The sequence below is a fragment of the Larimichthys crocea genome, chromosome XXII (genome assembly GCF_000972845.2).
Source record: "Larimichthys crocea isolate SSNF chromosome XXII, L_crocea_2.0, whole genome shotgun sequence".
Taxonomy (NCBI): Eukaryota; Metazoa; Chordata; class Actinopteri; family Sciaenidae; genus Larimichthys; species Larimichthys crocea.
Genome location: NC_040032.1, coordinates 18,011,984 through 18,035,747, shown reverse-complemented (window position 1 = coordinate 18,035,747; position 23,764 = coordinate 18,011,984). Strand labels below are relative to the sequence as shown.

At 40.1% G+C, this 23,764-nt stretch overlaps 2 protein-coding genes across 3 annotated transcripts; one reads left to right on the top strand and one right to left on the bottom strand.

Annotated features, from left to right (window-relative positions):
- The first annotated feature begins 1,129 nt into the window (after positions 1-1,129).
- Positions 1,130-15,722, top strand: chm (CHM Rab escort protein). Its single transcript, XM_010752360.3, has 17 exons — positions 1,130-1,225; positions 4,225-4,291; positions 4,465-4,537; positions 4,687-4,808; positions 4,953-5,071; positions 5,253-5,317; positions 5,500-5,646; positions 5,873-5,989; positions 6,402-6,513; positions 6,599-6,821; positions 8,182-8,259; positions 10,139-10,246; positions 11,105-11,168; positions 11,768-11,864; positions 13,689-13,787; positions 14,399-14,544; positions 15,289-15,722. The coding sequence occupies exons 1-17, from the start codon at positions 1,174-1,176 to the stop codon at positions 15,544-15,546; spliced, it is 1,947 nt and encodes a 648-aa protein (XP_010750662.1). The 5' UTR covers positions 1,130-1,173; the 3' UTR covers positions 15,547-15,722.
- A 3,415-nt stretch (positions 15,723-19,137) lies between these two features.
- Positions 19,138-22,783, bottom strand: rps14 (ribosomal protein S14). Of its 2 annotated transcripts, none has more exons than XM_010752357.3 (5): positions 22,664-22,783; positions 20,801-20,952; positions 20,456-20,617; positions 20,274-20,350; positions 19,138-19,252 (listed from the first exon to the last, which is right to left on the bottom strand). In XM_010752357.3, the coding sequence occupies exons 2-5, from the start codon at positions 20,947-20,949 to the stop codon at positions 19,185-19,187; spliced, it is 456 nt and encodes a 151-aa protein (XP_010750659.1). In that variant the 5' UTR covers positions 20,950-20,952; positions 22,664-22,783; the 3' UTR covers positions 19,138-19,184. The 2 variants fall into 2 exon arrangements, with proteins under 2 accessions (XP_010750659.1, XP_010750661.1); XM_010752359.3 differs by having other exon boundaries at positions 22,619-22,713.
- Between the last annotated feature and the right edge of the window lie 981 nt (positions 22,784-23,764).

Sequence of the window (23,764 nt, the reverse complement as noted above, 5' to 3'; positions counted from 1 at the left end):
GAGAAGGAAACAAGAAAAGGCTGTAAGTCGCTTTGGATAAAAGCGTCTGCTAAATGCAATGTAATGTAATGTAAATGTAATGAAGGAGGAAACAAGGTGAGGAGAGAACGAGACAAGGAGAGGAGAGGAGAGGAGAGGAGAGGAGAGGAGAGGAGGAAACAAGGTGAGGAGAGAAAGAGACAAGGAGAGGAGAGGAGGAAGAAGAAACAGAGGAGCAGGGTATTTTTAACCATCTGGTGTTTCTTAGATGAATAAAGGAGAAACGAGGAAACAGTCTGTGTTTTTGGCTTCATATCACACAGTGTGTTTGTGTCTGTGTGTCTTGGCAGTGGCAGAAAGCACCACAGAAGAAGAAGAAGAAGAAGAAGTTGTTGCCAAACCTGTACGTCTCAGTGATCAGACAGCAATCAAATGTCTGATGATCGGTGAGTGACTTGTTCATACAACAACATTTATGAAATAATACACCTCCTCACTACCAGAACACTGGACCCACTACAGTCTGTGTACCAGAACACTGGACCCACTACAGTTTGTGTACCAGAACACAAGACCCACTACAGTTTGTGTACCAGAACACAAGACCCACTACAGTTTGTGTACCAGAACACAAGACCCACTACAGTTTATTTACTAGAACACTGGACCCACTACAGTTTGTGTACTAGAACACTGGATCCTCTACAGTTTGTTTACTAGAACACTGGACCCACTACAGTTTATTTACTAGAACACTGGACCCTAATCCAGTATCAGTTGTCTATAATGAAAAAACAAGATTATTTTTGTAGTTTTATTTAGAATTAAAAAAAACAACAATCCAATGTGATCTGATACAACAACTCAGTCATAAATATTTCTTTTGCAAAGTTCATAATATTACAGTTTTTGTTGACACTGTCAGAGAGGTAATGATAATTGTTAGTAATACTGTTAAACTAGACTGCATAATCTTGATATTGAAAACCCTTTCATCACACCTCTCAATATAATGCAGTCCAGTTAAATGAATGCCTCTCTGACAGTATCAACAAAACTTGTTGGGTCACCATTGTCTATACAAGTATGTATATATTTTATTTTCTGTTGTATTGCGTAACATAATGATTATCGATTGAGTGACCAGTGACGTCCCCCTGTCACGTGACTCCCTGTGTTTCCCAGCTAAACAACATGGCTGCCGAGGATCTGCCGTCTGAATTTGACGTCGTCATTCTTGGCACAGGTACAGAACCACCTGTGTTTTTATCAAAATATTATGATCCGGATCACGTGTCTGAATGTGTCTCTGGTCGGTCCGCGGTGGTTCGGTCCTAAACATCTCGGAATCCTGTTTTTAAACCGGTCCAAACCGGAGGCACAGGCTGGGTGTAGCCTGGGCGTTAGCTAGCAGCTAACGACCAATTCATTCTAGATGACAGCGGCTAGCAGCTAACGGTCAGGCTGGTGTGTTTGCTCCTGTAGACAGCAAACGTGTACAGACATCGGCGCTATAATACAACAGCTGACACTCCTAGTGTGTGTTAATGTTAGCAGCGGAGCTAATTCATATGTCAGTGTGCTGCTCAGAGCTTTAGCCCAATGCTGATGTTAGCCCTTAGCTGCTGTCACTGTGCTCTGGCCGTCACGTGATGTTATTGTGATGCTACCAGCTGTCCAGATGTTTGACACACTGGAGGCTAACAGATGCTAACTCTGCTGAGTCACTGTAAGGTTTAAACATCCGGATTATGTCCTCTCATTTTATTTATTTAAACTTTATTTAACCAGAAAGGTCCCACAGAGATCACATCAGCACACCAGTATGTGGACAACAGACGGACTAACTGTCTGTTACTACAGCTTCATCTCCAACCAAAAACCTGAATAGCTCAGTCCAGAGTGTTGTGGAATTTTCTATCCTTAGGTTACACAAGGTCACGTGTGGGCCTTGAGGTCCTCAGCAGTATTAGTTGTTTGGCTTTGGTTGAGAACAGTAGGTGCCAGTCTGTCTCAACACTGGTGACCAGGGTCGAAGAGACCTATTGCTGCCTTCCTGGACATAATAGATAGCTTGCCGTTGACGTTCCAATCTGTGTAAACAGACATCTGTCTCTCCAGACTAGAATATGCTGACACTAAGACCTCCATGGGTAAAAACATTCTCTTTGACTAATTCTGGGCGTGTAGTATTTGTGGTGTTATCTTGGTGTTTAAAGTCGATCCACCAGGACGAGTTGGGCAGAATGTGAGACCGACTCAGGCACTTCTGATGAACTTTGAGAGTGTCTCTAATTCTCCTTGGCCAAGCGTCAATAAATAATACAGCATAAGACATCAGAGGCTCCTGAACACTTTCTTCTCTCCTGACCTCACTATTGACCTTTGACTTCAGCAATTTCTCCACAACACACCTCTGGGTGGCTGCCCATCACTCCACTATCTCTCTCCACATTTGCATGTCCCTTTGCATGTGTGCTTGTATTTTGGGATTAAAATGCATGTAGATAAGTGAAAAAAGAACTTCCCCTCAAGGGATTAATAAAAGTATCTCTTCTTCTTCTTATCAATGTTTACTTTGAAAGACAACTTGATCTCCAGCCCAAAACCTAAATAAATAAACTTTATATGTACGTATGATGACACTAGACAGTTGTTACCTGGTGGTCAAAAAATAGCCCAACCCATAAATTATAGAAACTACCCATGATTTGCATAGATGCTTTACTGTAAAGTGCAGCCAGTCAAAGCACCCGGAGAACAAGCTGCAGTTTAACAGCCCACCATTGTCTAAATGTGTCAGCATTTTGGACTCTGGGATGTTTTTCCTTGCCACTGTGCTTACTCATGGTGGGAATTGTTGAATCTCTGTACAGTTCTTGGCACTCGGTCTAGACGTGCTGGACCTGTATGGAAAGTCTCACTCTCGTTGACAGCTTCTGGATTACAGGATGACTGTGTATGTGTATGTGTATGTGTATGTGTATATATATATGTGTGTGTGTGTATATGTATATATGTATGTGTGTGTGTGTGTGTGTGTGTGTGTATATATATGTATATATATATATATATATATATATATATATATATATATATATATATATATATATATATATATATTAGTGCTGTCAAAATTAACGTGTTAATTTTGTCGATTAATTTTAAAGAATAGCGTTAAAAAAAATTAACGCGGTTTTGTTTACTTCCGGTGGCGGCCGCCATTTGGATGTGGCCAAGTAGAGCTTTGTTTCCCAGATATATTAGTGTGTGTGTGAATAGGTGTATAAGAGGCATTAAGTTAAAGCCCTCACGGTCGCCCACATTGCCCATAGCTAAAACCGGCCCTGCTTGTATTAGTTTACGGGCAGATCTGCCACATCCAATATGGCGGACGCGGTAATGTATCGCAGCAACGGACCAACCTGCTCAATGAGGCGTCTATGTATATGTCTATGATCTATCCTAACTAAAGGAGAGTCTGTGTATATATGTCTATGATCTATCCTAACTAAAGGAGAGTCTATGTATATATGTCTATGATCTATCCTAACTAAAGGAGACTCTATGTATATATGTCTATGATCTCTCCTAACTAAAGGAGAGTCTATGTATATATGTCTATGATCTATCCTAACTAAAGGAGAGTCTATGTATATATGTCTATGATCTCTCCTAACTAAAGGAGAGTCTATGTATATATGTCTATGATCTATCCTAACTAAAGAGAGAGTCTATGGCGGAAAGATGGATAAGGACAGACTTTTAGGGGGAACATTTCATTTTAAAAAGTTGCCCGACAGCTCATTGGACAAAAACAAGGCAATTTGCACAGTTTGCAAAGCCGAACTTAAATTCCACAGAAGTAACACGACTTTAACATATCACCTCAAAGCAAAACATCCAGTCTACACTACAGGAGTGTTGCACTTGTCAGTATATTTCCTCATTCTGGCTTTTTTCTGTTTGTACTGTGCATATGTGCACCTTAAGCCAATAAAATGAATGAATTTAAATTTACTTTCTCTGTGTTTATTCTACATTAATTTGATAATTTTACATAAATAAATATTCATTATAAGCTTCAGTCTCAGAAAAATGCATTTAATTTATTGATACATTTATTGATAGATTAATTGCGATTAATTACAGAATTTTTTGCGATTAATTAGTTAATTTTTTTTAATCGATTGACAGCCCTAATATATATATATGTTGATTATATATTGTTAATTGTGCGTTCAGGTCTTGCTGAGTCTGTGGTGGCAGCAGCTTTTTCCAGAGTGGGGCAGAGAGTTCTTCATGTCGACAGGTCGGTCCTCACATTTTACATTATTACTTACAATCAGACACACCTGACACTCACCTGTCAGGTGACATGTACCTGACAGTATATTCAGAAATCATCTAGTCATTGAATCATATGAAATCATCATATGAATCATATGAAACACTTGTCAGGTGAACCTCACTGTATGTTTTCAGGAGGAGCTACTACGCAGCCAACTGGGCCAGCTTCACTTTCAACAGTCTGCTCACCTGGATACAGGAACACCATGTGAGTACAACGCTACTCTCTGGTTGGCTGCTGGAGTCGTCTCCATGTTCCTGTAGACTATAAACATGGCGGATTGTACTGCTGTATAGTAACCTGTGTGTGTGTGTGTGTGTGTGTGTGTGTGTGTGTGTGTGTATGCATGGTTGTAGGAGGAGTCTCAACCAGAGGAGGCCCAGGATTGGTCGAGCCTCTTGGAGGATGGGGAGGAGCTGATCTACCTGTCACCAGATCCCGCCTCCATCAGTAACGTGCAGGCGTTCTGTTTCACCAGGTAAACCTCAGCTCAGCAGGTGTGTGTTAGCAGGATGCTTTTATCGTGAAGGAATTATTTGACAAATGTCAATAAAAACAAGTCTAAACAACCAGATATAGACACATGACGAAGATAACAGTTTGTTATTGATGTTTGTCGCAGTGAGGAAGATGAGGAGGAGGAGAAAGCTTCAAGTCCTGATCCTCCAAATACCACAGAAGAAAAAACAGGAGGAGCTAATGAAGACATTGTCAAAGAAACCTCAGAGACAGAATCTGCAGGTTTGATTCTGATTAAATATCCAGATCAAATATTGACTTTAACATGACAAACAGTTTGTTTTTACTGAATCACCTGTGAGGAAAATAAGATGATTTAGACTGTAATCTCTCAACTCTGCAGAAAGAAGTCCCCAGATTTACTTCAAGATTCACAGTTTAAAAATATGCTTCTTTATTCTAGATTCAAAAGAAGAAGAAACAAAGGAGAAACCCGAAGAGAGAGCAGACGGAGCGGAAGAAGAACAGGTGAGGAAGAAAAGGATCGATGAGATATTTTACAGCAGCAGACACTGGATTTATCTGCCATCAAGTGCTGTCAGTTGTCAAAAAGCATCACAGCTTTCATATTTATTGACAAACCGCTGTTCACAGCTCTGAATGATGTGAAATCTACAGTACAGACAGATGTTTTTTGTCCAATCACACAGGCCTCTAAGACAGAAGGGGAGGAGCCAGAGGCAGATCAGCCAACTGCCTCTGCTGCTCAGAGCCAATCAGAGCCGGCTAAGAAGAAGATCAGCTACGCTCAGCTGGTGAAGGAAGGACGCAGGTTCAACATAGACCTGGTCTCCAAGGTAACGCAGTGTAATGTTATTATTACAGCGTAATAAATGTAACATTACACAATATTACAGTCCATCAGTTAGCTATATCTGTTGAGCTGACATTCGGTGAGAGGGTTTACCTGGGCAGCTTGCCAGCCAATCACAATCACCTACAGGCACTTTTTTAATCTGACCTGCATGTCTAAAACTGTGACACAGTTTCTATCAGCTGATCGAGTCTTTCTTATTCCTCCAGCTCTTGTATTCTCGTGGCTCACTGGTTGATCTTCTGATCAAATCAAATGTCAGTCGCTATGCAGAATTCAAGAACGTCACCAGGATACTCACCTATCGCCACGGAAACGTGGAACAGGTGTGTACAACCCGTCTGTCTGTTTACACCTGTCTGTCTGTTTACCTGCCCGTCACTCTGCTGATCCGTCTATTTCTCTGTGCGTTGTCTGTCTCTCTGCTGACCTGTCTTTCTCTCTGTGGTCCTGTCTGTCTCTCTGCTGACTGTCTGTCTCCCTGTCTGTCTCTTTGCTGACCTGTCTGTCTCTCTTCTGACTGTCTGTCTCTCTGCTGACTGTCTGTCTCCCTGTCTGTCTGTCTGTCTGTCTCCCTGTCTGTCTCTCTGCTGACCTGTCTGTCTCCCTGTCTGTCTCTCTGCTGTCTGTCTCTCTGCTGACTGTCTGTCTCCCTGTCTGTCTCTCTGCTGTCTGTCTGTCTCTCTGCTGACTGCCTGTCTTCCTGTCTGTCTCTCTGCTGACCTGTCTGTCTCTCAGGTGCCCTGCAGCAGAGCAGATGTGTTTGCGAGTCGTCAGCTGTCTGTGGTAGAAAAGAGGAAGTTGATGCGTTTCCTCACTTCCTGTGTGGAGGAGACGGAGGAGCAGCGTGGTGAGACACCTGCTGACATCATCAGTACTTACACACCTGTCAGAGGCTCCGCCCACTCATTAACATAACTGTTGCTTCCCTCCAGCCTACAACGGTCGGCCGTATTTGGAGTTCCTCTGTGACCAGCAGCTAGGTGACAACCTGCAGCACTTCCTGCTTCACTCTATCGCCATGGTAACAGAGGACACACCCACAGAGGAGGGCCTCAGTTCCACACGTCACTTCCTGCGTTGCCTGGGTCGCTACGGCAACACGCCCTTTCTGTTTCCTGTCTATGGCCTTGGAGAAATACCCCAGTGTTTCTGTAGGTAAGAGTCTGTCTGTCTGTCTAATTTACATTTCACTGAAAGATAAACTCTGAACTCATCACTGCTTCATTATTGTTAGAGGCAGAGGTACTACTACTGCTACTATTGCTGTTAGTACTATGTGCGTCCCACAGTAATGTTGGGCATATTAAAGAACACTTGCCCACCATTCTAATGTATTTAATGTGTTATTTTATTTTGTTCACTTATGTTCTGATACATGTCAGTCGTCGTTGCACATTTGCAGCTAATATTTAAGTAGGTACATTTGTGGTTAGGCTCTTACAGGCACTTTGGGCAACATTGGGGTCCTTTGGGTGTGACACAGGAGGGTGTGCACGTCATTCAGTAGACGTAAACAGCCTCCAGCATGTAGCCACATTATGCTGATGTGCTTCTGTGATGAAAAGATGTATGAACATGGCAACACAAATATGAGATTTAGAGAGTTTTGCAATTTAAATGAAAGTGTTAATTTGTGCTGTACTTAGCAACTTATTAGTAAGGAAACCAGTAAAGTAACTACATGTATCCTGCTCACTCACTTGTGTGAGAATATTATTACTATGTGTACTTCGTGAGCATTACACTTAAAGTATACATTTTGTGTTTCAAGTCAACGAGAGTCAATAGCGCATCATTCAGTAGATGTAAATAACCTTGATTGCTTCACCAGTATTACTACTACTGCTTCAGCTGTCACTGTACTTAATGTAGTCAGTACTGCAGTAGTACTCCAGCTGACTGTACTGCAGTATCTGAGTACATACAGTACCACCTCGTTGACGTCTGTAGAGTTTCACGAGGCAGATCAGTTGGTTGTCATGGTGACTGCTGCTGTCTCATTAGAACAGAACATGAATATTAATGAGGAGGGTGTCGCCCAGGGCTTCGCTCATTTACATATTAGATTATCCTCAGCGGATATTACTGCTGAGACAGACACACGCACGCACACACAGACACACACTCACTTTAGTTTGTCATGTTTGCTGCTTGTCATTTCAGTCTGCACTAATTAACATGTTCTTATATTTTTTATTGGATTTATTGGTCGGTCTCTTTGGTCCTGATCGTCTTGATCTGGTTCATCATCAAAAGCTACATGTGCACTCATTTCATCCACCTGACCTGCAGAAACACCGCTGCTGGTTCCTGGAGGATAAATTACCTTTGAATTGATGTTGAGCAGCGTGAACGCTCCTTCATTTTGTGTGTTATTGATGTTTAAGTTTTCTCTAATGATTAGAGAGGCGGCTTTCAGTCATTCATAACGTTTCCCTAAACAAAATGATGTCACTATAGCAAATATAATTCACTTTACGGCATGTTTATCAACTGTTGTTGTTGTGTGTTTCAGGATGTGTGCTGTGTTTGGAGGAATCTACTGTCTGAGACACTCAGTCAGCTGTCTGGTGGTGGACAAGACCACCAACAGGTACAAACACTCAATGCGACATGTTCCAGCTGCGTCATGGGTTTTCTTCATGGTTGTCTGTCGGTTGTGGTTGTCTGTCGGTTGTGTTCTTGTCATGATTTTTATTGATCCGCAGTGGGTTTTCTGACCAGATTGACAAAAAGCTAGAGAAACAATACATTTGAAAAGACGGTTAAACAGTCCAGTGGGTTTACGTGGACACTGACGCTGAGTACAGTTACAGACTAATAACAGTAACATGAGCAGAACGAAACATTTGTGTGACAACAGACTCTCAAAACCAGTTTGCTTCTGTTAATTCATCTGATTAATGATATTTATTTGATTCTGAAGGAATTCAACTGACAGGTAGACAGGTGTGTGAGTGTGCATGCGCGCGTGCGCATGTGTGTGCGACCTTTTGTTCAGAACTGTGATTGGACGATAATTTATGATCAGTAAAATATTCAATTCATGAAGAGGAAATTAACATTATAATTTAACCTCTGATCCTCTTCATCTCCTCCCCCTCCTCCTCCCTCACCTCCCCCTCCTCGTCCTCCTCATCCCCTCTTCCTCACACCTCACTGCTCTCTCTATGATTATTTGCTGCCTCGTCAGCTGCCAGATTAAATGACTGATTGACTGCTGACACACACACACACACACACACACACACACACACACAGGTGACCTATGGAAGGTCACAGTTTAAAAAATGATTGATTTGTCAGATCGTGTCGTCATGGTGACAGCAGCCTTGAGTCAGGTGTGTTCAGGATGAGCCTCGGTATAAATATGTATAAAGTGTTTTTATTCTTTGTGTTGTTCTGATGTCAGTCAGCTCATGTTTTACTCTGTATTGGTTCATGTGTCTGTTAACTTTAGCTGTAAGTACTTCCTGTTTGGATGTGAAACTATCATGGGATAATTTGATACTGAAGAAAACGTATTTTTTTTCCTCTGATTTCTAAGTGGATTTCTGGATTTTAGTTTGATTTGAAGTGTTTAAATCAGCTTCACTCACTGACAGAGTCAAAGTACAGAAACAAACATTATTTTGTCATTTTTGGTCTTCACATATGTTTAGATACGAGCTTCAGGTCCTACGGTAAATCTATATGTGCAAAATGCTAACGGTGCCAAAAAGGCAGCAGTGAGACACAGCGGGGAGGTGTGTGTGTTATTATCAACTGTCTATTATGTTTATGTGTGTGTGCGTGTGTGTGTGTGTGTGTGACCTTCTAGTGCTTCTGGCCCCCAAAGTGTGTGTGTGTGTGCGTGTGTCAGAGGTTATAGATGAGCTTTTGTGTGCATCATTATTCCCAATAATAGGTTTCAGCAGTGTGTGTGTATGTGTGTGTGTGAGAGAGAGAGAGACACCCTTGAAAAGGCCACCGTGTGCAGCTTCAAAATCAATCATTTTTATACTGAAATAAAGAATTAATAGAGTGAAATATTCAAATCACAACAGCTGTGATTTGAAATATAATTGTTATAACTAAATATAAGCTCAGCTGTAGTTAATTAACTTAATTTAGTCAAACAATTACAAAAAAACAAACAACAACAAAAAAATGTAACGATATTTGAGAAACCAACTAAACAGCCAACTTTTATGTCTAGGCAGAAAAACATTTGACATCACCTCGGACTTAAAATGTACATGGTGCATATTAATAAATAAATATTTTCAAACTGCCACAGTGTCAACACTGGGCCCACCTCCAATCAGGCAGTGGTCGTAGTAATGTTTTAGTCCATTCAGTGTTTTTGACCTTTAGGGCCACTCTGAGCAGATGCTTTAAAGGCTTTTTGTTCTCTCTCTGTCTAGCCTGAAGTCTCTGTCTTAGTCTAACTGATGACAACATGCCGCTTATCTCCTCCCCCTTTTTTTCAGGTGTAAGGCAGTGGTTGACAGCCAAGGACAGCGAATCAGCTGCAGCCATTTTGTGGTGGAGGAGGGCTCCGTGGGGACGGATCGGAAGACGGTGACCACGCCCCCCAGGTCAGAACCCACCAATCATGAACCATCCAAAAACATTAAAGCAACTACCTCACACACCCAAGAACCCACCAAGAAAACACCTAGAACCCAACAAAAACAGCTTGGCCACACCCTATAGAACCCACCATAACCACAACCATTACCACAACCACACCCCAGAAGCCACCAAGAACCCACCAAGAAACAGTTTAGTCACACCCTAGAACTCACCAAGAACCCCCCATGAAACCGTTTAGTTACACCCTAGAACCCACCAAGAAACAGTTTAGTCGCATCCTAGAACCCACCAAGAACCTACCAAGAAACAGTTTAGTCACATCCTAAAAAACCTCCAAGAACCCACCAATAATCTACCAAGGAACAGTTTAGTCACACCCTAGAACCCACCAAAAACCCACCAGGAAACAGTTTAGTCACACCCTAGAACCCACCAAGAACCTACCAAAGAACAGTTTAGTCACACCCTAGAACCCACTAAGAACCCACCAGGAAACAGTTTAGTCACACCCTAGAACCCACCATTAAATAGTTTAGTCACACCCTAGAACCCTCCAAGAACCCACCATGAAACAGTTTAGTCACGTCCTAGAACCCCACAAAGGAACAGTTTGGTGACAACTTGGAACCCAACATGAGCAGTTAGAACAGCAGCTAGAAGTCGTGTCTTCCTAAACCATTTAAGAACGCTCTCAACTCCTACAAAGATGAATAAAGACAAACCAGTTTTAGGCTCAGGCTTTCCATGGGTTTGTTTTAGACTGGGTTCATCGAAGACTTCTAACCCTTGTCAAACGTTGACCTGCAGGTTGTGGAGTTTAGTTCAGGGTCTGACAGTTGTCTGTGTGTCTGTCTGTTCAGGTTTCTCTCTAGAGCTGTTTTGATAACTGATGGCTCCATTCTGCCCAGCGACTCAGACCAACAGGTAAATCATGTTAACGATACCTCTGAATTTCATGCTAGCTGCAGTGTGGCTCTGTGGATGTTAATGTCTTCTTCGATGTCTCTATGACAAACTGGTTTAAAATCCTGTAACTCTTCCTGTTATCTTGGCTCTAGCGAGGAAGTCGATCAGTGTTTAAGGCTGAAGCTTCAGGTCAGAGGTCACTCTGTCCTTCAGCCCTAATGAATCGTATGATGTTAAGGAATAAGAACAGAAAGAACATTGTGGAAGGAGATAGAGACTCAAATAAAGAGTCACTTAATGAAGAAAATCCTCAAATCCATCTGTCTGAACACACACACAAACACACACTCCTCACTAATTAGGTGTGAGTTAAATATTGAAATATTGAATTAAGTTTGGTCAGAGAATTATGATGCGTCATAGATCTTCTGCTGTGTGTCTGTTAGTGTGTGTGTCTGTGTGTGTGTATGTGTGTTAGCCTGCAGTGTTCAGTAATAAGATAAAACTAATCTGGCTTTCTACACTCTGAGGAGGTTTTTCATTAAGACTTTTGTCTGTCTGCTTAAACTCAGGTGGAACTCTTATCTGTCTGTCTCTCTGTCTCTCTGTCTCATCAGGTCTCCATGGTAACGGTTCCTCCAATAGCAGCAGGATGTCCGGCGGTGAAGATGGTGGAGCTCTGTTCATCCACGATGACTTGCATGCCTGGGACATGTGAGACTCAAACACACTTTGTTATTTCAGCTTTATATTATCTTTATATCATCTCATTGATATTCATGTATATTATTTTATATCTTCTCATTATTATTAATCCCATTCATATTCATATCTATATATTATTTTATATATCTTATTTAGTTATATTATCTTTGATATCTATATCTTATTTGTATCATTTCATTAATATTCATATATATTTTGTATTATCTCATTTATATTCATGTATACAATCTATATAATCTCTTTTATATTTATATATATACTATCTTGATAGTCTTTATATCACCTAATTTATATATTATCTTTAAATTATTTTTAAACAAAACATTTTTCTGTCATCTTATTTTTCATCGCCATGGTTTCATCATCTCACTAACTCTTCTCATCTCCATAATTCTAGTTTTTATTTTATTATCTTACCTCGTTTTGTTTCAGATTTCAGCTTCATGAGTTTCATAATCATCATCACCATCTCATTATGTGTCATCTCCTCTCATTTATACTAAATATGTTTTATTTCATCTTATCTTGTTTAAAATGTTCACATTTTTGGATCTTGTATAACATTTCATGTTATCTCACATCTCTTAAATATGTGACAATATTATGGTCTTTAATTGCTGGATTTAAGTTTTAGGGGCCTTTATTTCCAAACACCAGTATATTTAAAAAATAAGATTTGATTCATGAGGTGATGATGATCGGTGAGACTCTGCAGCTAAAAATCCTCCAGTGTCCTTGAAGAGAAACTGATGAATCCACGAGGGAAACACTGATTAATGACCAACACACACACACACACACACACACACACACACACACATCTGTGTGTGTTCTGCCTGTCAAACCATCATCTTCCTCTTCTTCTTCTGCTGCTGTGTTGTCCTGATGCGGCAGTATGATTGGTTACTGAGTCAGTGGGCCTGAACGACGCCTTTAAAGCAAAACACCATTTATCTACAAACACACACAATTACACACACACACACACACACACAGAGGTGTGCAAAAAAGTCAGATAAAAATCCTGAAATCACATTAAATGAGTTCTGAAACAAATATTTTGATTGAGTTTTAGTTAGTTAAGTAAGTTATCAGAGAAATACGTCACATTAAACTTTTTCGGACTTTCTGTTAAAACACATTAATGAGACACATTTAGCAGCAGTAATTTAAATGTGTTCACACAGTCATCTGTGAACGTTTAATATTTTAAATGTATTTACGTCTATTGTTGTGAAAGTAGATAGAAATGATGTGCGGGTGTGCAGGCTTCCACGTTTCCACAGAGAACATTGGCCTTATCCAGTGAAAATCATATAATACTGGGATGAGGTGGTACGCAGTGTGAAAAGTTTGAGAACCACTGACTTAAAAAAAATCTGTTTCACTATTTTAGATTGAAATATGCAGAATCCAGGCTGACACTGATGCTACGTGAGAGATCACAGAGCTTTCCGTCTTTTCTGAAATCAAAACTGAAAATGTCATTTTTGTCCTTCTTCTATCTTAAACACACGATGCAACAAAACATCTTCTCATTGGTCAATAAGCTTCTAAATGCCGACCATTAGACAGCGACGATATTCTATATTTTTACTTCTGTGATGTTAGGAAAAAGAAAAATTAAGAATTGCTGCTTTCTGACAAAGTTGACAAAGAGTTGACTTGAAAAACAGGACAGCGTACAGAAAAACTACAGCTTCCTTGGAGACAGCTGTTCTGTTGCCGTGGAAACAACAGTCGCTCTGGTGATCACAGACATCTGATGAAGTTTTGTTTAATGATTTTTTTTCTTTGCCCATCCCTCTGTAGATTTGGTCCACCTCACCTGTCAGTCAGTTGGCTCCGCCTACGAGGACCTGTCGCCGGTGGTTACCAAGTTGTTCCGCACGCCGGAGTCACATGACCAAGGTAACGCACACACACAAACACACACACTGTGTAGTAAATGATACTCTTTCCATCCTGTAAACTTTCTGTCCTCTTTGACCTCTTTCTCCTCCTCTTCTTCTTTGTCTTTAATTCATTTATCATCTTCTTCTCTGCTTTTAATTATAACATGAACAACCTGCAGGAATGAACACACACACACACACACACAGCTGGAGGATAGATGGATCCAGGTTTAAAGAGATTCATCAGGGGTGATGATGGAGGAGGAGAAAAGCTTCTCCGTCATGTTTCTGTTAAAACGACTAAATATTATCGTCAATTAATCTGATTAGTTTGTCTATTAATCAATTAATCGTTGTGTGACTTCTTCAGATGGACGAATTATATTGTTTCTAATATTTTGTCCTTGACATTTACATACACGAAGGACGTCTGAATACGAAGCAGCCAGAACAACAGCTTCTAAATAAACTGATGAACACGAGTTAACAGCTCTGTAAATATTTAAATTTATTGTGTCGTTCTGTCTTTCCTTGACACCAGATTGTTCAGTGTTTGGCTGTAATAGATTACAGTAATGAATGTAGTGGATTACAGTGTGAACACTGTTTGATATCATGTGTCTGCAGAAAACTGTCCGTCCGTCCTCTGGTGCCTCTATTTCAACATGACTGACAGTTCGGGGCTTGAGGTCGAAGGTCACAACCTCCCGTCTAACGTATTTGTGTGCTCTGGACCGGACGGAAGTCTGGGACACGAACATGCCATCAAACAGGTAAAAAAAAAAAAAAAAAAAAAAAAAAAAACACATACACACACACTTCTGACTGTTGGTTACCTTGTTGCTATGGTTAAACAGAGTCCAGAACTGTGGAGAACATGAAGTGGTTTTAACAGAGACAGACAGACAGATATTTGCAGGACAGTTATTAACAGCTGTACTGAATTAAGTGCCTCAGAGTGGCTCCAACTAATCAAAAAATGGGCAAAGACGTGAACTTGAGGCGGGCTGAATAAAGCCTGGATACTCAAACAAGCTCCTTATAATGGCACCTAATTGTGAAAACAGCCATGCCCTTAATTCTGCATAACTTTAAGCATTTAATTTGAACTGGTGAGTTATATAAAAATTCAGCATTAGTACAGTTGTACCAGGCTGTAAACATGTTTATTTCTGCTGTGAAGTTGGACATTTTAACATGGAGTCTTAGGGAGACTGACTCACTTCAGTAACCAGCCTCAAGTGGCTGTTTGAGGAACGGCAGTTCTTGGCACCTAACAGTCATGGAGGTTGCCTTGACAAAGTTATCTCATTTTATTGACAAAAACATGGAATTTACTTTGCAGAACATGAGTTGGTGGTCCGCCGCTACCATTGCTAAAACACTAAAGTCACCCAGAAACACGTGAAAATCCCGTACTGTAGGAAACGCACTATACTATAGATCATTTGCACTTCACCTACTGTCCCTTTTTAATAATCTAGTAAAATAAAAACTAAATTTATTTCTCTGTTCAGGCTGAGTTGATCTTCCAGAAGATTCTTCCTGAGGAGGATTTCTGTCCTCCTGCTCCGAACCCTGAAGACATCATCTATGACGGAGACAACAACTCTTCCTCTGCGGGAGGAGAGGAGAACGGCGGAGCAGGAGAGGAGGAGAACGACGGAGCAGGAGAGGAGGAGGAGGAGAAGAAGGAAGTGTTGGAGGAGAATGATGGCGAAGAGGAGAAAAAAGAGGTGGAGGAGGAGGAGCAGAGCCTTCAGACTGAGGAGTAACGCCTAGAAATAAAAGCGCATATCTACAAACCAGATAAAGCCAAAACCTCCTGCAGTGCATTGTGGGTAAAAGTTGCCTTTGCTTGTTCTTATTTTTCTATGATTTTTCTTTGTGTCTTATTTAAACATTGTTTGTTCTGTTCTGTGGAAACATTAAAGCTTCAACATGAACAAACTGCTGACTCATCTACACAGTTCTTTGCTCTGATTCAGTCACCGAGCACACATTTGAATCCTCAGATCCAAGACCAGGACTAAATATAAAACCTCATCCTGCATGAATATGTCCTGGAAATCTGTCTGAGCAGATCTGTGACTGAAACATTGTGTCAAAACCACCACAGACATATAAGACCAAGACTGTAATCGAACAAAGAGGATACCCAAAACCATCACAAAGACCAGACTGACTCAAATTACCCACAAATACAAAACGCAAGACTCAAAACTGCCTCAGAGACTGAAAATGACCCAGGAGAGAGTCAAAACAACCACACAGACAAGACAAGAGACTCAGAACAACCACAAATACAAATCCCAAGACTCAAAATCACCACAGGATTCAACACCACAAAAGAGTCTCAAGACCGCCACAAAGATAAACCACGCACCGCCATAATGAACATCACAAAAAAAGAGTTGAAACCACCATATACACTAGACCTGAGAATCAAAACCACCACAGTGCACCAGAACACCACCAACAAATCAAACAACGACCGAAATTTAAAACCAGCCAGAGACTCAACACCACGAAAGAATCAAGATCACTACAGAGACAAGGCCGAGACTCAAAACCACCACAGGGACTGAAAATGACCAAAGAGAGCCTCAACACCATGAAAACGAGGCTCGAAACGACCACAGAGACAAAACCTGAGACTCAACACAACCACAACGAGCCGGTCTCAACTGATGACTGTATCTAAAAGCCACCACAGAGACTGAAAATTATCAAAGAGAGGCTCAAAACAACAACAAAGACAAAACCCAAGACTTAAAACCACCATAGAGACGCTAAACCAACACGAGGAGCCTGAGCACCACAAAGAGACAAGACCAAGACTAATAAACCAGAGACCAATCCACCACAAAGACTAAAAATGACCAAAGAGAGACTCAAAACAAACACAAAGACAAGACAGACACTCAAAATCACCACAAATACAAATCCCAAGACTTAAAACCACCATCGAGAAACGCTAAACCAACATGAGGAGCCTAAGCACCATGAAAGAATATTGAAACCACCACAAAGAGACAAGACCAAGACGCAAATAAACCAGAATCCACCACAAAATGACCAAAGAGAGACTCAAAACCAGCACAAAGACTGAAAAGGAGCTGTTCAGGCTCCTGGCAACACATTTTATTTGGCAGCTATGTTTTCAGATCAGACTTCAACCTTTAGAAACAGGAAGTGGATCAGTGGGGGGGTCGGACAGCTGCAGTCCTCCTGCAGGTTCTCAGATCTCACGTCGAGATGCTGTTCAAACCCCAGAGCAACACACTGCTTCTACCCACAATCCCCAGAGAGAGAGCCAGCTGCATGATGGGAAACTAAAGGGTAGACACCGCCTGCAGACAGACAGTAAATGTCAGGTGGAGGAAGCAGTTTGTTTGTACGTCACTGCCTCCTGCTGAAAGACAGAGAGAACTACACTACAGTAGGACAATCATGTGAGCAGTCTGTACATTTACCCCAACATGAGCACAAATACAAATACACCTGCAAGTATTAATACATGTACAAATGTTTCTTTCTCTCTCCATGACCACAGATCTCTGTTTTAGTGAAACATATTCATGTTTCATTCATCATTTATAGATTTGAAATTTATTTGGTTCAGCCTATAATTTAACATTTCATATTTCTACACACTCTAAACATTAGAAAAACTAAAAGTTTTAATAATTTCACTGAGAATTAGGAACAAATAGTTTGAGGGATTAAGTGAATAAGATTATTAAATCTTGTCCTGAATGTGAAAACTTAAAGATAAACACAGACCGGCCACTTCATCAGGTACACTTGTACAATCCGACGTGATCCAATACAACTCCATAAATTCTACTTTTATGAAGCTTATGTTTCAGTTGTTATTGACAGAGAGGTATTGACTATTATGTTTACAAAATTAATTATTACATAGATTAAAGCAAAACAAACAAACAAAAAATCTTTTGACTGAAGTTTTTGTCGAGCTGCAGCCGACTCATATTCTCCATTTGCAATTTGTGAAACAGGATCAGAATCAGAATCAGAAGTACTTTATTAATCCCCGTAGGAAAATTGTTTTTGTTATCGCAACTCCCAAACGGTTAGTGACAGCAAGAAAACAGTAGTAAGAAAACAAAACTTTAACAATATACTCTATAGAATATCCTATTTTAAACAATATACACACACTATATACACATGTATAAATAGCAGTTAAATAGAACCAGTAACCGTTAAAAATTAAAAAACAAGTAGCAGTGAGGTAACAGTGAGATATGAGATAGTTTAGTTTTACATGTTACAGGTCACGTCACTTGACAACTGCTAAAGAAATAAGATTTCCCTCTCCACACATAACCATGTTCTCTAATGCAGCCATCGAGTTTAAATACTTGACCAACAGTGTTTTTACAGGTTCATGCTTTGAACAGCTGTTTTATTCACACTTTGTCTTTTCAATCCATGAAATCAAACTTTTTTTTGACAAGCTTGTCTCAACTTTTACTCTTTCAAATAATCAAACATCTAACCATTAAAGCGAGCCAGTGAACAGAAGAAAATACACCAGACAAACAGCACCAGGATTAAATAACAATAAGTGCAACTTTTGCACTACCCTTACTCAAATGAATAGAAAAACCTAAACTTTCGCCTCACGCTTAAACCTGCTTAATGATCAGACACATATCCTTGTTCTCAAAATGAGGCCAGTCTGGTCCACTGACAGCACAGACTGAGTCGGTTGCAATCTGCAACTTCACCACCAGATGCTACTAAATCCTACACACTACACTACAGATGTCATTAACAGGAAAATTAAACCAGGCTGGTTTTTGTACCAGGCTGTAATCATTTTGCCAACGTGGGCACTTGTGGAGATTTAGTAGCAGTAGTTTGTTAGGATGGTGGTGACATTTATTCAAATCAAAAACATGAAAAACTAAATTACACTGATCTCATAAATTGCCTCTGAAGTCTGAATGACTGAAATCTGTCGTAGCGATGGAGAACTTTAACCCATGTTGCCGCCCAATGAGCTTGTTTTGAGTTCATTTCTTTGCGTTGCTGCTACAGAATAAAAACATAGTGAAGTTTGTTAAAATGTTTTCATGTCATTTTTTTATTAGATTATCAAACTTGTGATATTTACTTATGTTAAATGTTTCATGTGACATGTTAAATTTAATCACATTAGAAATGGCCTTGTTATAAACTTTGCACCTTGTAGCCCAACACTGATCAGTATTTATTTTTCCCAGCGCGGCAGCATCATGACCAAAACCTCAGGATCTTTTTTTAAAATGATGACAGCTGACTGAACTGATCGCTGATCAGAAGTCAGTAAGTGAACAGATGACCCAAACAAAAACTTTGTGACTCTTTAATGTTTTTATTGTCAGAAAAAGTTGCTGCAGATTTACAGACGGCGACCACGACGACCGCCCTTCCTCCTGGTTGAGTCTGATGGGATCGGAGTGACGTCCTCTGAAGAAACAGAAAAAGAAACAGGTTAAACGAGAAACTGCTAGAGTCAGTTCACAGAAATCAGAACTACAGTCACGTACCTCTAGTGTACATTTATTTATACACTGCACTACGTCATACTTCTGGATTTAAAATATCACAGGTTAATAGTAAAACATTTGGTTATATAATCAGTATTTAAACTTTCTTCATTAACTATTCAAATGTGTTTTATTCTGTTTTCAAAATAAAAGCTCACCTATAAACAACTTGGATGCAAATAACATCATCTCTGACAGTGGTACTTTAAACAGTACTACAGTGTGATATTAGTACCTTTAATTCTCATTAATAACAAGTGATCATCTACAAATCTTCAATTATCTGATTTACCATGGAGACGTGATGACTGACAGGATCAATGTAAGTGACCTGATTGGTATTGTACACCAACTGTTATTTGGTAATTGGCCAAACTGGGTGACTTGTTCACAAGTTAAATATTTATCTTCGAAAAAAAACATTGCACCATGTGGAAAACTGGGCGTAGGCGGGAAAGAGCTGCTGCTAGCCGAAAAACAGCTGCTGAGATGGGGCAACACTAACACCTTAAAGCTCCACTAATCAATGTTTTGAATGAATTAAATGACTACATGAATACTGAGAAACCTGGAGCTTCTGGAGGAATAACACTCAGATTAAGACCAGATTCTGATCTGGAGCTCGATGATGCTACCGAATATTTATGAGCAGAACCGACCAAAATGAGACTGAAAAGCAAGATGAAGTTTGACTATACGACTAACAATCTCTGTGCAGATTAAACAATTTACTTTAACATCTGTAAAATATTTTAAAGCGATGAGATTTGATATTGTTAAAGAAACAATTTAAAACTACTGTCCAGACCCTGATGATTTGTTTTCATACGTTTAACTTGTACAATTTATTTTTTGCGGTAAATAGTAAATAAACATAAGCATGGATATGTTGTTAAGTTTGTTGGTGTTAAGTCATGTGATAGGATGTGTTGTGGACTCACCGATGCGTCCGATCTTCATGCCAGATCGAGCCAGAGCTCTGAGTGCAGACTGAGCTCCAGGTCCTGGAGTCTTAGTCCTGAAACCAAACAGAGTGTTAGTGAGATCACCAAAAAACCGGAAACTGATACAGACAGGTAAACAGACAGACAGGCATTCAGACAGACAGGTGCGCGTGTTGTACCTGTTACCCCCTGTGGCCCTCAGCTTGATGTGCAGCGCTGTGATTCCCAGCTCTTTGCAGCGCTGAGCGACGTCCTGAGCCGCCAACATGGCGGCGTACGGAGACGACTCATCTCTGTCCGCCTTCACCTTCATACCGCCGGTCACACGGCAGATTGTTTCCCTGGAAACGAGAGAACCAATCAGTCACGAGATACACAAACGTCCTGTTTATATATTGATGTATAAAACAGACAAATATCAAATGATGTTATATACTACAGTTCCCATGATGCTCTGGGTGAGGTTTATAATGTTGATGCAGTTGTGTGTCGTGGAAACCATTGAGACGGTGTGTTGAACTCACTTCCCGGAGAGGTCGGTAACATGGACGAAGGTGTCGTTGAAGGAGGCGAAGATGTGGCAAACTCCAAACACATTTTCTCCTTCGGCCACCTGAGGACCCAGACTGATGACCTGCTCCTCCTTCTTTTCCTTCCCTTTACGAGGAGCCATCGTCTGCAAACGAAGAGGAGGAAGAGTCAAAGACGTCCACAGACAAAATGAAACTAACTTTATATATGACCCATTATCAGCAGAGAAAAGTTTAGAAATATTTATTAGACATACAAAGTGATGAATGTGAAACAATCAGAACCAGCTTATAATGCCCACGCTCCCTCATATCACTGTCTGTCTGCCCTCTCTCAAAACAAAGAAAACTTCTTCGTGTCACTATTTTGCAGCATAAATTGCAAGCCAGAAACACATTTAAAAGCTGGGTACATGAACTAAACCAAGCCAGAACGCAGCAAGTAGAGCATAAGAGTTTAAGTCCATGAATCCACCTGGATAGTCTTAGACATTTCAGGCTGACTGTGAAGGTCTCATCGTTACATCGAGCTGTGTTTTTCTAAAAGTTGGATGTGGTAAAACCTTTCTGCCACAGGTCACAACGTACTACCACAACTCAAATAAATGGAAAGAGCTGCATTTCCACAGAACCACCATGATCCAACAAGGAAAGCAAAATAATCTGCTCGAGGCCTCGGTTTGTTTCACAACTTCCCAGTCAAAGATCAGCTGAAACCAAATATCCTTGTTACACCAACAACAGTTTAAATCCAAGCTTTTGTCATGAATGATTGATCGGTGAGAGTCTCAGATGCTGAATTAAAACTTCGGGATGATAAGAGGTACATCACTGAAGAACTGAGCATCCTTAAGATGAAGACAGACAGTGGTACAGGAGGTCCTGAGTTAGAGGTTAGACTAGGATAGATGCAAGAAACCGACTTTGTTCTTTGGTTTTTGGTCTTTAACTTCGTGTTTAACGTGCTATCTATAGTACACAAGATGGATGTTCATCCAGCAGTTACATCTGCATCAAATGACTTCACAATAATGATCATAATATCAGCACAGGATGCTCATCTTTACAAACTCCCTTTGAGAAACAGATGATTTAACGTGCTACAGCTGCAAGATTTCAAAATAAAACCAGCAGCAAGCTAAAACTTTATTAAAATCTTTGGGGATGCCTTTAATACTGCAGGACTGTTTCTAACAGTCAGCTCTTATACCTGGCTGATGCGTTCAGGTGCTTACCTGTCATCCAAACCCTGACAGACATGTTATTGTGAGTGTTTACAGTTTTAATACGAGTTGAAGTAGCTGATCAAGCTGATCACATGGTGGCTACAGCCCCCGGCTAACAGGCTAATGTCCCTGCTACCAGGCTAACGTTAAACTAGCGTTAGACTAACGTTAGACCAACGTTCACCACTAAGATGTACAAGCTTACTTTATGTCAAACTCGAACATAATAAATAAACATCGGTAAACTGCGCATGACATGAATAACCTGCAGTGTTTAAAGACGCTACAGTTAGCTTGTTAGCTCGTGCCGATACAGTCTCACCTGAAACCTGCTTTTATTTTTACCTGTTCAAAGACACCTGGACACTTATTAATGCCTCCAAAACCACCGACAAATGTTTTATTTCACGGTTAACGTCCGTCTCTGTGCTCTGAGCTAAAATGGCGACATGTTGCAGCAGGGGAGCCGACACAAAACCGTCTAAAAACCAACATCAAACTTCACGAACACAAACAATATCACCGCGAACACACGCAAACAACATCCCAGATTCATTGTAGACACGTTAAATCATCGGATGTTCACCTAAAAGTTGGATTAAAGTCGGATGAAACGCTGAGCTGAACCCACCTCTGTGTGTCTCTATACGAAGCAGAAACAAGAAAGGAAAGAGTTTCCGCTTCCGGGGCCAAAGTTGAGGCGACCGAGCGCGGGAAGGAGCGGCTGCTGCCGCCACGTGGCTTCAACGCGAAACACGAGTTTTGATTTTTAAATACAGAGTTAATGTAATTTAATTATATTAATTAAAGTCCAAGTATGAAATAAAAAAGTTCACATTAATTTACACTAAAATTATTTTTTGTTTAGATTTTCTAGCTCAGGGGGCAACTGTTTACATATTTCATTTTATTTTTTGATTGTACATGAACAGTATACTGTAAATACTGTAAATCCTGTCAATACTGCCATATTACCATACTTATATTTATACTAATAACTCTGTTTACACTGTACCATATTGCCACACAGATGTCCTTTAGCTCGTATATATTTTTAGATTTGTATATTTTTATTTTATTTTATTTTTACATCTTTTACTTATATTTTATATTTCATGTTTATGCTGTTTGGGATAAGAGGGAAATGAAATTTCAATACTCTGCATGTCCTGTACATATATCAGCATTGACAATAAAGTCGACTTGACTTGAGATATTTGATTTATTTATTTATCTGTATATATTAATTTAAAATTAAATCTAATATTTAGATTTTTTAAATGTCCCTGAATGTTTACATACATTAATATATTTGCCTTATTGTTTTGTTCTTTTTTTCTTTTCTTTTTTAATAGGCACACATTTTTTTTAATGAATCATATTTTAAACCTCATGTTACGGTGTGATGCATAACTTTAATCAGAATCAGTATCAGGTGTATATCTGCACATTTATAGCATTTTGTGAATATAGTGTGAACTATACTTAATGTTTATTCTACACCAACTACACCAAGTCAAATTCCTTGTAAGTGCAAACTTGGCCATAAACTTTATTCTGATTCTGATTTCAATATTATTTGAACAGCTGAGTTATAGTTATTGGCATTGGCTTCAATTCACAGCCACAGAAGTTGCCACTTCGCACTGATGGGCTTATGTCACTTGGTTTGCTCAATTGTGATTGGAGCATGGACCTGAACGTAACTTTATTGACAAAAGGTCACACATTG

What these genes read in the sequence shown, in the direction of transcription:
- rps14 (XM_010752357.3), bottom strand. Translation starts at nt 20,949, where the DNA reads ATGGCTCCTCGTAAAGGGAAGGAAAAGAAGGAGGAGCAGGTCATCAGT. An exon ending in AGGGCCACAGGGGGTAACAG is followed by an intron (nt 20,351 to 20,455) that starts GTACAACACGCG and finishes GTTTGGTTTCAG; the next exon opens with GACTAAGACTCCAGGACCTG. An exon ending in CATGAAGATCGGACGCATCG is followed by an intron (nt 19,253 to 20,273) that starts GTGAGTCCACAA and finishes CTGTTTCTTCAG; the next exon opens with AGGACGTCACTCCGATCCCA.
- chm (XM_010752360.3), top strand. Translation starts at nt 1,174, where the DNA reads ATGGCTGCCGAGGATCTGCCGTCTGAATTTGACGTCGTCATTCTTGGC. An exon ending in CGTCGTCATTCTTGGCACAG is followed by an intron (nt 1,226 to 4,224) that starts GTACAGAACCAC and finishes TTGTGCGTTCAG; the next exon opens with GTCTTGCTGAGTCTGTGGTG. An exon ending in GCCACGGAAACGTGGAACAG is followed by an intron (nt 5,990 to 6,401) that starts GTGTGTACAACC and finishes TCTGTCTCTCAG; the next exon opens with GTGCCCTGCAGCAGAGCAGA.